General features: G+C 46.3%; 1 protein-coding gene across 1 annotated transcript in view; it reads left to right on the plus strand.

Moving 5' to 3' along the window:
* The window catches only part of EPHA1 (EPH receptor A1), a 34957-nt gene that overhangs the window by 11164 nt on the left and 7426 nt on the right, over positions 1-16367 (plus strand). The window contains exons 3-8 of the mRNA XM_086464917.1: positions 4460-4735; positions 6361-6751; positions 11937-12092; positions 12982-13314; positions 14578-14702; positions 14806-14965. Coding sequence (XP_086321043.1) covers positions 4460-4735; positions 6361-6751; positions 11937-12092; positions 12982-13314; positions 14578-14702; positions 14806-14965 — 1441 coding nt within the window. The remainder of the gene's footprint in view (positions 1-4459; positions 4736-6360; positions 6752-11936; positions 12093-12981; positions 13315-14577; positions 14703-14805; positions 14966-16367) is intronic.

Raw genomic sequence — 16367 nt, forward strand, 5'->3', positions numbered from 1 at the left:
CTCAGCCTAAGGATTTGCAATACTGTCACAGTCTGCTGCCTCTGTCACTGGTAGCCTACCTTTTTATTAGCAACGATGAAATACGTATTTGTCATCATAAAAAAGTTTGTCGGGTTTTTTCCACATAAAAAAAGACTAAACCCAAAAGAGACACTTTATTGATGCCTGCAGAGCCTGAGACAGTAGCTCCAAGAAGACATACAAACTGTCCCAGTTTGTTTCCATCTTATACCTTATGGCAGATCCTAGGAAGAATAGCTCACAGATGGATGGAGGAATCATAGGCTGTCCCAGATAGGGTCCTTGACACAGACCTGACCTAGAGAAGGCTCATTTATAGAAAAAGCAGAGTAAGTCTTCCTTAGGATTCATAGCTTCAAACTGTGTAATCAATTCAGAGTCAATTGAGGCAGATACTAAAAGGCATGTACCTTATCTTTGGATTTTTACTCACCTGGCAGACCAAACCAATACTGTTTTCTACAAATATCTACTGGTGCCCTTCCAGATTGTCATTCAAGTCATTCTGAACTGCCTTCATAAAGACAGGTTGTCTGCATCACTGCATTCTTCATATTGAATCCAACCTAACAATAGGAGGAAAGTTCCCTTACTTTTTCCTAAACTTGCAGTGTTCTGAGGTTATTGAGATAGTACCTTTGCTTTGAGATTGTCATTCACTTAACACTAATTGCTGTGCTGGAATTATATTTCTCTGTATTATACCACCATACCAAGGCTTTCAAGAACAAATCTTTGGAACTAAGTGCCTGTGTTAGTGTATGGGTTCCTGAGAAGTGCACAACACACTTTTGTTCTCAAATCCAATGGCTACATCCTTAGACTTTTTAGAAAGTCAAACCACTAATTTATGGCACTCTTCTGAATGCATTGGCTGTTGTTTTCTTAGTACCTTTTAAGAATTCTAAAATGTTTTAGAGGTTTAAAGTCTAGTTGAAAGACAGTTTAAACTTAAACTTAAAAAATAATTTAAATTTGAAAGAGTTTAAAAGGAGTTGTTAAGAATAAAATTTCAAGAGTTTAATAACTCTTTAGCTTGCTTGGAGCACAGAATTGGACTAGATGATCTCCAAGGCTCCTTTCCAACCTAAGTTTTTCTATAATTCTGAATCTCATGAGAAAGTTTTCTGTAGCATCATAACACCACAGTTCACTCACTGCTAAAATGAGGAAGTCTGACTCACACTGTCCCCCACTTGTCCTAGAAAAATGTTTCCCATCCTATGGCCAAACTGATGACTGGAGCAAGGATACAGTGTCTGGAATGAAATGGGTAGAAAGTTATATTATCAAAGGAGGTTGATTCAGTGCCATTGGCAGACAAACTGGAAAGCCAAGTAATTAATATTGATTGAGCCAGACTACCACACATGTTTATTAAGAACATTACATTAAAAATCAGAGGCATACATTTTGATTTTGCAGCAGATTCTTTGAGCATGTGAGACAGTTGCCTAGTAACTTCTGGACTCGTCACCCTTTCATTAAGTGTTGTATGTAACAGTTTTCCTCTACTACTTTGAATTTAAAAGCTTCACTGAATAATGAAAAGTCACAAGCATATTTAACAATAGTTCTGTATTGTTAGCATAAATAATATTCCCATTTTACTTCCTTTACCCATCGGCAGTAGAGTCTACAATAACCATCTGACTCCCTTGTTAATTCTTTGCACCACACTGCATATGAAACTGTGCCATAGTCAGTGCTAAGCATCTTTGCCCAGAAGAGTTCAGTCTGAAAGAAGCTAGGCTGAGATGAGCTAAGAAATATAGGAGTTACCAGTTGGATTTTTTTCCAGCAGTAGAGTTTAAAGGAAATTTTTCTGTCAGAGTTGTCACTATTGAAGATAAAAACATTGGTCCTGTATCACTTAAGTTTTGGAAATGGTATATTCAGGACATGCATTGCAACAGCTCATGTCTTTTGGTGAGACATGCAAAAATTGCTTTCTGGTGACACTTGTCTCTGTTACTGCCTTAGGATAAACTGCTAATGGAAACTTGTCTAACTCTCAGCCTTAAAATGCCATTATGCCTTTCCCATCAGCTTGGTGGAGGCGGACACCCATGGAAAAATGCTTCTAAAAGCTAGTCCTAACATTGGCAGTATCTTATGAAAGGTACTTTGCTCTTACTCTCCTTTCTGACTTCTTGTCTTCTACTGCAATATACTTCAGGATGTGTTGTAAATTCACTTCTGTAGCATTTTCCAGAAGATTTTCAAGGAAATATTGCAAGAGGTGATTAAGTGATTGCCTCTTCTTGTTGATCAATTTGGATTGATCAGTTTGTTTCTCTCTCTTGCTATCCTAAGTCCTTTGACGTCCAATAAGTGAAATAAGTGTAAATCCTGTGTGGTGCAGGTATATGCCAGCTGGATCAGATTAAAAGGGTGGGGTAACACTGGAGATTAATTACATGGAGAAAAAGGAAACAAGAAGGAACACATAGATAGCATCTGCAGAACTTCCTGGGAGGAGACTGCTAGTATGCACTTAGGTAAGTGGCTGAAATCAGCCAGACACAAGCTTCTGCTATCAGCAGGTCTTGCCAGCTTGGAGAAAGCACTCTGATAGTTTTCAGAGTGGGGCTGCATAGGAGGTATGCTCTAAGTCACGGCATAAAAGCAGAGCCTCCTTTGGTACTCTGTGGGTCCATCTTTTGTGTTCCACTACCAGAGTGACCTGGTCTGTAGGATCGGAAGGTAGGAGAGAGGCAGCAGGGTTGTGGTGTGAGTACAGGAGGTGATGATGCTGGAGAAATGTGTGAATCTCATGCTCAGCCCAAGAGACTTGATGAGCCTAGAGTAATATAGACTGAGTCCTTGTTTGGACTGAGGTCTGTATCAGAAATAGTGTGACCAGCAGGAGCAGGGAAGTGATTCTGCCCCTGTACTCAGCACTGGTGAGACCACACATTGAGCACTGTGTCCAGTTTTGGGCGCCACAGTATAGGAAAGACTGCAGTGGGTCCGGAGAAGGGCAACGAAGCTGGTGAGGGGTCTGGAAAACATGTCTTAGGAGGAGCGCCTGAGGGAACTGGGGTTGTTCAGCACAATGAAGAGGAGGCTGAGAGGAGACCTTATTGCTCTCTACAACTGCCTAAAAGGAAGATGTTGTGAGGCCGATGTTGGTCTCTTCTCCCAAGTAACTAATGACAAGACAAGAGGTAATGGCACCAGGGAAGATTTAGATTGGATTTTAGGAAAAATTTCTTTACTGAAAGAGTGGTTAGACATTGGAACAGGCTGCCCAGGGAGGTGGTGGAGTCACCATCCCTGGAGGTGTTCAAAAGAGGTATAGATGTGGTGCTCAGGGACATGGTTTAGTGGTGGGCTTGGCAATGTTAGGATAATGGTTGGACCTGATGATCTCAAAGGTCTTTTCCAACCAAAATAATTCTATGATTCTATGATTGTTTAAATTGCATCTTAAGCTGGGGTGTGATTTAAAACCAACTGTGCGAATACCTATGTGGGCACTTGTTTCAATTTAATTTGATTAAACATTTAAAGCATAATGAGAAAGGCAGTCTTAGCATGGGGGGAAAAGGATCTAAGTTATTTTCCCTGTGGACAAAACTTTGCTTTCCAAGTTTTCAGTTCTCATGTGTGACTTACAAAATGCAAATATTAACTTTTGAGTATCTGATCTGTGGTAAGGAAACAAAACTAGAGCCACACAAAATTCAGCAACAGTGTATGTTAAAATACATATCAAACCCTATTGGATTCGCACAAATAGTATCAGTGAGGTCATATAACCAGCTGAGCCCATGTCCTCCTCTCAGCTATTATTTGCTTGGAGAAGAAGCAGAACCTAGCATGAAGTCAGGAAAATCAACTGAGTTTTAATAGTTAAATTAGGGTTTGCAAAATATTACACTTAAAGAAGTGTGAACTCCAAATTAATGAGTGCTTGCTCTAGTGTAGCCCTTCTGCAATTGACCTTCCCATTATGTTGGGCTGTCTTTTCTCTTACTCCAAAGTGCTGTGCGTTATTTTTCGGGGGCAGATAATAGTCCTGATTTGGTATGTCCTACTGTACACTTCAAACGTAAATGGTGGCAGAAAGAAGTGGCCAATACATGGGAGTAGCGGGTATTTTTCTCAAGCTAAGATAAGGCAGTGTATGAAAGAAATTAATTGGAACCAAGGTAGGATGAAGGGGATGTGCAAGGGTCCATGCATGTCATTCCCTTCAATTTGGAATAAGTCAGTATCCTCTTTGCTCCCTATGTGAAGAGTTTAGGCAGATATGAGGCTCTAGACCACATGCAGCTTTTGCTCAGTGTAAGAGACCTTTTAGCTAGCCAGGCTTTGAGCCCTGAGTGCTATATGGGAATTGATCTTCTGGGCAAGATTTTGTCATATTTTAAGCAAAACTTATTTCTCACATCTGTCTAACAACATGTATTTTCTTCTACCCTGGGAGCAGTGGAGTGAAGTGCAGCAGATGATAAATGGTACCCCAGTCTATATGTACCAGGACTGCAGTGTGCTTTCTGAGGGTGACACTGATCACTGGCTTCGCACCAACTGGATTTATCGGGGTGAGACAGCATCCCGCATTTATGTGGAGCTAAAGTTTACTGTGAGGGACTGCAAGAGCTTCAAAGGTGAAGTGGTGACCTGCAAAGAGACCTTCAATCTCTATTACATGGAGTCTGAACAAGATGTTGGGATCCAGTTCCGCCGCCCGCTGTTCACCAAGGTCTGTAGCGCTGGGGGTGAAGACTGAGTCATATCTTTCAGCTTAAACTAGTCATCTTTCAGCTTAAACTAGGTGTGACTTGCTGCCTGGGGGAGGTCAAGAGAACTAGCATCTGGGGAGGGTATGGATAGTAAGCTTTGTCCTTAGAATAAACTTTGCCTCCAGTGCCCCAGTGATGCTCAGAGCAATCTTTGCCACAGGAGGCACAGGAGTTTTCAAATCAGATCAGACCTCCATTCTTACCATGTAGGTAAGGATTCTAAAGGATTGTAACAGTGCTGGATGGTTACACCAATTTTTAGAAACAGGAAAGCAGATACCAAAGGAATTTGACTTGCCTTAAGTAATAAAGCAAGATTAGACCAAGTGAAAAACAGAATCCAGTTCAGGTCTCTCTGCTTCTGATCATTTACTCTCATCATTACAAGATATAGGGTCTTATTTTCTAAAACTGGAGGTGATGGCTTGTATAATGAAATTCTCCCTTGTGTAAAAGTATTTATCACCACTGTATTTTAACTGCCATTTTCCCCAGTGTAGTGCCCTCTTGCCAGGGAAACATTTGAATTGCAGAACAAGGAACCTCAGCTCTTTTGTAGAGGAAATTCTATAACCCATTTCTGTCCTAAAAGAAGCCACAGACCTAAATTACTTGACTGCCCTTTTTTCTGCAGTTTAAATGGCATGCGATGAAAACAAAGAACAGTAAAGGCCACCACAGGCAGAGCAAGACTCTGCTGATTCCTCTCCTTCCCCGGTGCTCCTCTACCTCCCCTGCAGCCTACCACGTGAATTTGTGCAATACCTCCACAACTCCTAAACCTCCTTTATGCTCCCACTGCCAGATGCAGCTGCTGTGCACATCCTTTCATCTGCCATCCAGCTACACAAAGCAGGTGGTGTCATGCAATGGGGAGGAGCCTGCGGTAGAGAGGATCAGTTATCAGGCTCTACCTCTGAGAAGAAAGGCCACCCCACCTGCAGTCCAGCTCTTCCATATCACATGATGTAAGAGGGGCCTTTCCCGTTTGCCCAAGCATTGAGCATCTCTCGCTCTCATCCTTTGTTTGCTGAGGCAGTAGGAATGTAACAGTGTGGGAGCATTTTTCACCCAAGTGTCTACAGTGCTGAAATATGTTGAGAGCTGCATGAGAAGCACCTTGCAGCAGATGATCTGATCTGCATCAAGTACAGCCTAGAAACAGGTGGCTGTAATTCACTGGCCAATTTAAAAACACAACTCTAAGCAGCGTTGTGATTTTACTGCACATGATTTGCAACCAAAGAAAAAATATCACAGAAGAGAGATTTTCTCCTTTATGGGTAGTTCCTAAAGACCTCTGAGATCAGAGACCCAAAATATAAGGTACTGTATAAGACCAGTGAATGACTACAAAGGAGTTGAAAGGAGGTGATGGAAAGTACGGAGGCAAGAAAGGACATGGACCCCATTGTTAACACGTCTTCCAAGTGCAAAGAAAGCATGCGGTACACTGGCATTAGAAGCAGTTGACCATACAGCTTCTAAAAGGCCTTAGTGTAAAAGAAGTTTGAGAGGCATGGGTATCTCCACTGCTGCTGCCTGCTCAGATGTTAAAGCTGTTGTCTTTTTCTCTTTCACTTAGCTGAACACTGTGGCAGCAGATCGAAGTTTCACAAGCAGAGACATCGAATCAGGCGCCATGCAGCTGAACACAGAAGTATGCCCCATTGGGAAGCTGTCTCGACGGGGCTTCTACTTGGCTTTCCAGAACTCTGGGGCTTGTGTAGCCATGGTGTCTGTCCGAGTGTATTACAAGACTTGCCCAGAGGCAGTGCGGGGCCTGGCCCATTTTCCAGAGACACTAGCAGGTTCAGAGGGGCTGACAGAAGTGCCCGGAGTCTGTGTGGAGTATGCAGCTGAAGAAGTGGGCTCTCCCCCCAGGATGCACTGCAGCACTGACGGGGAGTGGCTGGTACCAATGGGCCGATGCCTTTGTGCTGTGGGGTTTGAGGAAGTCAATGGGAGCTGCGTAGGTGAGTATGCAGACAGATACTGGCCGTAGGCCATGGGAAAGGTTCCAGGGAGTTAAGAGATCAGAGCATCTATAAGCACAAAGTGGGATCAGGGGAGTTAGTGTGGTCTACGTCTCTCTTGCCTGCCCTCTGTGCCTTCCAGGTGCATCTTATACCTTTCCTACCCTCCTCAGCTTCTCTTTTTCAATTGTGATTTTTCTCCTCATGTGTCAGGTGTAAGACCTGCACATACCTTTCCACTCCCTCTTGGGCTTCATCCAGAAGCCGTCAGCTCTGGAGCTAGTTTCTGCGAGCTGTTAACTGTGTGATTGACACTGACTCACTCAACAACTGGTTCCCAACCCTTAAATGGCAGCCTTGTTCTCTCAGGGCAGACGGGTCAGGCGCTCGGAACAGTCCATTTGTCCGGTGACTAGAAAGCTGAGAGCTGGAGGGGGGCAAGTTTCTCCTCTATGTTCCCTTCTGCTTGGACTGGGATGGCTCTTCTGCCATGGGAAACCATGTAAAGCCCATTGCATGATACTGTCAGCGACTGGCTCATTTCTAAGGAAGAGCAGTTAGCAAGCATAAGAGTCACTGAGGTACTGGAGCACAGAGTGAGCCAGGATTGTTGGAGCAAGCAGTTCAGGACTCTCCCTTTGCTACAGAGGGGACAAGATTCAGCTTCTTAGGGCAACTTTCTGTATTTGTCAGGGGAGGGATATGTGTGGTGTTTTGGGGGATATATATTACTGCAGAGGGAGGTAAAAGCACATTTCTGCTCTTGTCAGAGTTATGTGGCACAAGGCCAAGGCATATAGAAAAAGGAATCTATTCACTGCTCTCAGGGTCAGCGGGTGCCCTGTCTCTGTGCCTTATTCTACCTTTGCTCCACTACAAGGATCTGGTGCCTCTGTGAATCCCCACTGCTTGCTGCTCATTTTGCTTGGGGAGCTGGTGAAAGTTGAAGCACAAGATCCTTGCCCTCCTCCAGCAATCCCCTCTCCTCGCACAGCCCAGCCAGTTTTTCCACTTAGGTGCTACAGAGCTCTCCCCGCCCTCCTGAGAGCACTCCCCTGCGAAGGGGCAAGGAAGCTGTCATGTCTGGACAAGCCCTGACTGCTATCACAGCATAGGTTTATTCTACATCTGTGCTTTCATCCCACTCCGCCCAAGCACAGCTGCAGCCTGAAGTGTCTTTTGTAGGATCGGTAGGGACTGGGGAGGTCTCCCAGGAGAGGAAGGGAAGAGGGGGAGAACCTAGCAGGGGGAGGGAGAGGTACTTCATGCCCAGAGCAGTGTCTTACTGGAGGATCAGAAGATAAGGTGAATGTTGGTTTCCTGCTGGGGGATATCTTGGCGTTGTCTCCCTCAACAGAAAAGATCACGACTGGGAACAATCCAGGTCAGGATAAAGACTGAGGTCCCAGCTTCTGCTTTGTCCTCAGAAGCTGGAAGAACTACTCCTTCAGACATGTAAAGGGGGACAGGGCGGAGGAAGACCTTCTGGCATTGTCTTCTAGTTCTGAGTTTTGCCTTAAGTAAGAACTGAAAAAAATGAAAGCTGAACCCTTGTCTCATAACAGGGAGGAGAACCTGACCTCTGTTACAGGACAGTAGGCAACAGAAAGCCAGAGGTTGCAGTTCTTAACTTAGTTCACTCAACTTCTCAGTGAATTCCCAGCCATAGAGAGCTCTGCTGGGTACATACTGGCTCAGTCATCCCATGATCCCAGAAAAACTGTGCCTGCCAGAGCATTACATCTCAGCCTCTCATAGCGTTGCAGACTTTGCTGCAACCCAGAAGCTTCCTCATGTATGTAATTTAGCATGAACACGAAGGCTGGCTGTGCCCGGCCTGTGTTCAGGTTCCTTAATAGGCTCTGCAGGGTGGCAGGTGAGCCGAGTTCCCCGTCAGCTCGGGTCTGGTGTCTGCAAGCTGCCTAGTATTTTGCTGGCAGTCTCACGATGAATACCTGTAGGAATAAGGAATGAAGGGCCCCAGCCATCTTCTCTGCCTTCTGATGCCTGCTGAGGAGTGCTGAGTGGGCCCTTTCCCAGCTCCCTTTTTTCCATCACGTCGCCTGGAGCAGGTGCCCAAGGGCCGAGGAAACCAGGTGCCAGGGGCCAGACGGCAGCCGGGACTGCTGGCTGTGCACCTCCCCCGCCGGACGCGCTTCTGGCGGAGCCAAGGGCACCCTCCCATTTGCTGCCGCCCAGGGAGCCCAAGGCCTCCAGGGAAGGGAGGCAGGAAGCGACGGGAGCCGGGCTCCCCCGCCTACCACCCGCCGGGTAGCGCCTCCTCATCCCCTCATGCAGCAGGCCCGGGCCGCGGCCCGCCGGCGCCTGCTGCCCCCGCCCCCGGACCCACCGAGCGCTCCGGGTGAGGCTTCGCACCGCCTCCGGGGCGGGGCTGGGCACCGCGGCCCCGGCGGGCGCTGCCGCCTGCCCGCCCGGCCAGGGCCCGCAGCTGCGGTGCGAGTCGCCGGTGCTGTGCAGCCACCTGCCGGCCGCTGCAGGCACGGCGGGTGCGTGGGTCCTGGCTGCCGCGGCGGCGGAGCCGAGGCGCCGGCCGCCACCACCGCAACGCCTCGTGCGGTCAGGCGGCGGCCGCGACCGGGTGGCGGCGGGGCGGGGCGGGGCGGCCGGGGCCGGGGGCTCCGCCCTGAGGCGCCAGGGCCGCTCCCTCTCGGGCCCTGGGGGCTCTCCCTGGCTGCGGGGCTGGTCGGGGCTGGCCTGGGCCTGTGTGGGCCGCCGGGCCGAGACTGGACGGCCTCGTGCCTGCTGCCCGCGGGAGGGGACCCCGCGCTGCCCCCTGTCCCTCCCAGCGTGCCCGGACCCGGGGCTGGGGCCGTACTGGCAGTGCCTCCGCACCTGCCTGCATCTCCTGCCACCCCCTTTAGTTTACTGATCTAGACAGCCTCAGGTGATGTGACCCGATCCGGCCGTCTGGTGCCTGCCCGGTTATCTCCTGGGTTTGTCCGTTCGCCGCGGTGTCCCCCGGGCAGTTCCCTCTCTGCAGTCGCCTGCGAGGCGTTCTGTCTCCCTGTAAGGCAGCTCTCCTGCTGCCAGGGTCTCAGCACCAACGGTACGTAAAACAGATGTGGACTGTGGGCTGGAGAGGCACCAGAGCTTAGGCCTGGAGGAATAGAGGCCGAACAGAAGCTCTCTTGGGGTCAGCTCTAACTGTTCTTACAAAGGTCCCCAGCCCCAAATTTCCCTAATTTACTTGCTGACTGTCTCAGCCTGATAATAAGAGGGTGTGTATGTTGTCACATATTTATGGATTTTATTTATCCATATTATGGATAGTACTATCCAGGAAACATCAGAACCTGTGTGTTGTACAAGTCTGTGGCCCCATGCTTTGTTTGTCTTTCACATTGCTGTCAAAGCTGTCCTGACCCAAACTGATTCAGTGTCAGGAATTTTGAAATCTTAAACTGAGCAAAGTGGCAGGAAGCCACAAAGTTTTCATCTTCACTCCGGCATATAGAAGCATTCTCAGTTGCGAGCAGCCTAGACGTCAAAGTAACTTTTCTTCTTGCCTATCTCTCAATGAGGTTATTTGATCTGGAACATAAACGGAACCTCTTTGGGCTGGTTCAGTGCTTGAACCTTTTAATTCTTTCAGCAGTCTTTGCTATGATTGACCACATAGTTGCATGATTGTAGCTCAGAATGATAGACTTTCCTGAGTGTTTCTGTTATTTCCCAGAATCAGAAGGTGCTGGTTGTGCCTGCTTCTTGTGGTTATTTCTTCTTTCTGTGCTCTTTTTAGCCTTCACTGCTGCAAATCCTTTTGGCTACTGTCAGAGTATCCTCAAATGGTTGTGTGATGGTATTACTATGCAACTGGTAGGCCAGTTGTCAGTGTTAATGGGACAGTCTGCTTGCCATCCCAGGGCAAGAAGGAGGACCAATAGGAATGAGATGAAGACACTTCTCTGATGACAATCTAGAGAGAGATCTCAACATACAGTGAGAATAATGACTCTTCCTGAGACTGATAGTGAGTAGTCTTTTTTGGCCTTTGTCAGTGGAAATTTTTTTAGGTCCCTCGGGTGTTTCTCTGTGCCACATAGTAGGAATGGCTAGATTGTTTTTTGTCTTCTGGACAAAGGATCATTTACTATACTATGCTCCACCGCACTAAGCCATTTGTGATAGGCTCCTGAGCAGATGGCTTTCCCCGTTGGGATCTCCCGAGGGATTACACAGGACATCATTGCATTTATAGTGCAATATGAAAAGGGTCATTCCCTCAATAATCATGTTAAATGCAAAGTGATAGCCGTGGCAGAAAATTAGTGCATGCATTCCTCAACCATATGATAGGTTGTTTGTTTCTTTAGTTTAAGAATATCTAATAGATTCATTTAGCATAGGCTGGTAAACCATTAAATTCACAGGTTACTTCAACCTATCTCCCTCATTTTCTCCTTGCTACACACCTATAGAGGTGAAACATTGACCTTGAGATAACTGATAGACAATCAAGTACTTCTGTAGATCAAGCTAATAGCAATGCAGCAAAACCAGTGTCAGATGTTATACTTAGAGAAAGATATGGCTCCTTGTTTTTGTAGGACTAGAAATAGACAGCATGTGGCACCTGTTCTCTTGCAGTCTGTGTTGGCTTCATAGCCAGTTACACTCAATGCTGTTTGTTAGGGCAACTGATAGTTATTTAGATATTTCCCAGGGCCCTGCTAGGTGATGCTCTGGTACAACAGTTCAGAAAAGATGCTTCTGCTAAAAAGCCCGCTGGCTAACCTGTATGAAGTCAGCAACCAGAGGACTCCAAGGAGTACAAGGACTTGGAGCTAGTATTTACAGCTCTTATTTATGGTGTGGAAAGCTTGAAGGGCAAGGTGGGGATCAGTCTGGGTTTATGTTGAAAGAAGTCTCTGAGGCTGACCAGCTTCTGTTTTCATACAGCATCCATGAGGAATGAGATCCCCCTTCTTCAGTCTACAAGTCCTATCGTAACATTGATCCTACCCTGAGTTTGCATCTTCTCTCTATCTGCTCTGAGGTGACCTCCAGGGGTCCCTTCCAACCTAAATGTTTCTGTGAGCTAAGAAGATGGGAGAAAAGCAAGCAGATAAAGGAGTGTTCAAGAAGCTGAACAGCACTTGCAGGTGGTTTCTTGTTGATCTTGGTTTATTGTTCATCTTATGTTGACTTGTTTGTCTCTTCACAGCCTGCCAGCGAGGATTCTACCGTCACTCCCTGGAGACTAAACGCTGCCTGAAGTGCCCCCCCCACAGCTTGTCCAATGAGTCAGGGGCTACATCTTGTTCCTGCAATGCAGGCTTCTACCGAGCGCCTTTGGAGGGCCAGAACATTGCTTGCACCCGTGAGTCACAGATAGAAAGAATAATATCTGTACAGACTGGGGGACAAACTTACTGAGAGCAGCCCTGCAGAGAAGAACTTAGGGATACTGGTTGGCAGGAAATTGGACATGAGCTGGCCATGTGCACTTGCAGCCCTGGGCTGCATAAAAAGAAGTATGGCGAGCACATCAAGGGAGGGGATCCTCTGCCTCTACTCTGCTCTCATGAGACCCTGCTTGGAGTGCTGCATCCAGTTCTGGGGTCCCAGTACAAAAGAGACATGGACCTGTTAAATTGAGTCCAGAAGAGGGCCACAAAAATGATCAAAGGGCTGGAACACTTCTCCTCGTGAAGAAAGGTTGAGAGAGATGGAGTTGTTCAGCCTGGAGAAGAGAAGGCTCTGGGGCTTATAGCAGCCTTCCAGTACTTAAAGGGGCCTACAGGAAAAATAGAGGTTTTACCAGGGTCTGTAGTGGCAGGACAAGGGACAATGGTTTTAAACTGAAAGAGGATAGGTGGGACATATGGAAGAAATTTTTTATAGCGGGGTTTGTGAGACAGCGGAGCAGGTTGCCCAGAGAAGTTGTGAATGTCCCATCATTGGAAGTGTTCAAGGTCAGGTTGGATGGGGCTTTGAGCAACCCGATGTAGTGAAATATGTCTCTGCTTATGGCAGGGGTGTTGGACCAGACGATTTTTAAAGGTCCTTTCCAACCCAAATCATTCTGTGATTCTATGGACAAGGAGACGAGAAGAAACAAAACATTGGGAAATGGGGATGAGAGATCAGATCGGGAGAGGCTGGGGAGACAGAGGGCTCCATTTGAAATGCATCAGCAGATGGGAATCTGCCACAGTACTTTGGGTATTAACAGCTGGATCTAATACTTTCTTTCATGCTTCTTATAGGCCCTCCCTCAGCTCCTCGCAATGTCAGCTTCTCCCTTATTGGCACGCAGTTGAGTCTGTGGTGGCAGCCACCCAGCGACCATGGTGGGCGAAAGGACCTGACTTACTCAGTCTTCTGTCAGCGCTGCCATCTCCTGTCATGTGAGCCATGTGAGGCTGGCGTGGTATTCTCCCCCAGTGCTTCTGGTCTCACTAAACCTGCTGTGAACGTGGACGGCCTAGAAGCTTACACCAACTACACATTTGCTGTGGAAGCCCATAATGGTGTCTCAGGAATGGGACCTGCTCCACAGAGAACTGCTCCAGCTGTCTGGGTCGCAGTTGGACATGCAGGTTAGCAGAAATAGAGAGAAGTTCTTCCTGCTCATCAGGAAAAGGAAGAGGAATCTCTGCGAATGTTTAAGCTTTCTCCATCTTCTCCTTCTGTCTGCCACATGTGTTGGTATGATATGATAAGGACTCTAAGGTACCTCTGCCTCTGTCATGTAAAGTCCATCAGTCCTATTCCTTGCAAGTCAAAGCAGCAGTAATCATTACCCACCAAGTGCTATGAAACCACCAAGGACTTAACAGAGGTGAGGAGGATAAAGCCCTCCCTGTCATACACTAGTGTAGTCCAGCCTAAGTACTGAAGTATTGTTAGCTGTGTGACAGGAAGAATAGGGACTGTGGCGTGAAATATTTCCCATGACTCAGATATTGCAAAAAGTCCAACTGAATCCAACAGAAACCCTGCTGTAACTGGGGAAAAAAAAAAAAAAAAAAAAAAAAAGCTTTGAAAGGATGGAGAAATGAGGATGTTAAAACCATGCAAGTTCCTGACACATTTCTGAAGTTCAGCTTCAAGCTGGCTGGTTTGGCTGTCCTGTGAATACTTTCCAAAGTGCTGTGAAACGTGGTTATAGAAAAGTGACATCGCAGCGCTCAACAGCCCTTGGTGCTTTACGCAAGTTGTGATTTAGTGACAAAATACAATTTTTCTTCCTGACACTATGCAGGGGCAGCACAACTCTGAGCTAGAAAAGCAGAGCTACTTTTGGCTTGCCTCATCACTTCCTGGTGATGACGAAGGACAAGAGAAGCAGGCTTGACTCTTCAGTGCTTGCAGACTGTTGAGAATTATCTTTCTATTCATGAACAGCATGCATTTGCAGTCAGCTGAGAGATTTTGAGCATGGAATTTCACCATTCACTTATGAAATGGAGCTGCATGCATAAATCACATAGGATAGTGGTGTTACTGCTGCTGTAAGAGCATAAAATCCTAACACTTTTATTCAAATAGAACACTTTCAGTGCAGCGCTGGATTAAATGTAGTTTCTTGGAACACTGATTTTGGTTTGAGGGCCAAACAAAGTTATGCTTCCGCTGTTGGAGTAGAAATATACTATTCATGGAAAGCAATTAATTACAATCAGAGACCTCATTTCCCTTCTACCACAGAAAAGAAAGATGAGGGAGTGGCAGAGGCAATGAGAGTCAGTTCCAGTTGCATGGTATGACCAGAGGAGGAAAGAGAAAGCTTCTGGTGGAGAGAGGGCCTAGTTTGCATTGTTTATGTTTCTTCCTGATGTTCTCTGTTCTCTTCCCTGCAGCTCCAGTGACAGTATCCCAGTTTATCCTGACACAAAGAGATGACAGTAGTCTTTCTGTTTCTTGGCTTGCCCCACGGCAGCGCAGCCGGACCTCAGTGGAGTATGAGGTCATGTTCTTTGAGAAGGTGAAGCCTGCCTTATTTGTTCTTCCACCTTTCACCCGAAGGGGTGGAAGTGTCCTCTTTGTTCAATATGTGTTTGTTCCTTGACCCTGTTTGATTTCTGCAGGGAGAGGAGGCACGTTACACAGTGAAGCACCTTCTTGAGCCAAATGTCACTCTGAGAGATCTACAGCCAGACACAGCCTACCTGCTTCGTGTGAGATCCATCACGCCACTTGGACCTGGGCCCTACTCCCCTGAGCAGGAATTCCGCACCCTTCCTCCAGGTAAAGGATAACCACTGGTATCTCATTTGGGAGAAACTCACTTCTCCGTCAGATTATATATTCACATGGTACACAGATGTCTTTTGTGTTCTGCTAGCTGTAAGGCACAGACACCGCACTTCTGAGTTCCTTGTCACCAGGGCCAAGCCTGTTGCTCTGTAAAAATGTAAAACAAGGAGACATTTATTATGTTTCCTTGCTCTCATATAAAATCCACTTGTACTTTCCCACTCAGAACTGATCAGTCTCAGGTTTGTGTGTTGTACTGGCAAGTTACTTGACTGGCTTTTCATCTAGTTCTCCTGAAAGGCATTTTGATTCTGAAGAATATTTCTAAGTTTGAATGTTAGCAAAATGTTTACCATATCCTGTAGCGGTAGGGACCGACACCGACAAAAAAATATATATAAGAAGGCAGACTCTATTAAGTTACAAAAGCCAAGATGGCCGAGATGGAGCAGCAGAAAAAGCATACCCTTTTATAACCTTTCTTATCTCTCCATCGATTCATGCGCTAAGGCTGCTAAAATGATTCGCTCAATAGCTCTGTCCATTCACCTCTATTCACATACTGATTGGCTGGAGCTCCTACTGTACTTCCCACTTCATCTACTGTTCTCTTGCCAAATTTCTGCTCTGTGGTATTCACTTGTTTAGTCTCTCCTTGCTCAGTCTCTTATCACCTCCTCAAACCTGTTTACAACATTCTTCATCCACTTCTTTCATCTTCTCACGGGTATACTGGGATGCTGTCGAGGCCAATTTCTTCTTCCTCAGTCAGGCTATCCCTGACAATATGCCTCCTTTTGTTTGAAAGTTAACAGTGAAAAGGAGAACTCAAAGGACCTCACCACTACTTTTTTCCAGCTTTATAATTTCCACTGTATTCTCCTGAATGTAACTCTGCCCAAAAGATGGTATATGCCATTGAACACTGTTCTCCACCAAAGCATGAAGTGTAGAAGGTCAAGTTGTTGAGGCCACAGGACCGCCTTTCTCCTATGTCAAATATTATCTCATACAGGCCTCACATCCAACCGCCTCTTTCTCTGGGTTACCCAGAGACTTCCCCTTTATCTAAAGTTTTCTGTAATGGAGTTTGCGCTCTCTTCATTCTACATATTCACAGGTCCTCCTATGGATAATTTTAGAAATACATTCATTGAAATGATGCCTTTGAAAGGCTAGTTTTATTGTAATGAAATAAGGACATGGAAGAAAGCAAAGGCATACCTTAATGTAACTGAATAGTTACATTAACTGTGTAAAAGCTGGTAAGGAGTTGTGATACCATGATTGAAATATAATTTAAAGATTGGGCTTTCGTGTCACCACGAGCTTTTGGTAAAATTTTAATGAAGCCCAAGTGCCAAATGATGATGACATGAATGATCTTTAACCA

The sequence above is a fragment of the Leptosomus discolor genome, chromosome 1 (assembly GCF_034619465.1).
Source record: "Leptosomus discolor isolate bLepDis1 chromosome 1, bLepDis1.hap2, whole genome shotgun sequence".
NCBI classification, from domain to species: domain Eukaryota; kingdom Metazoa; phylum Chordata; class Aves; order Leptosomiformes; family Leptosomidae; genus Leptosomus; species Leptosomus discolor.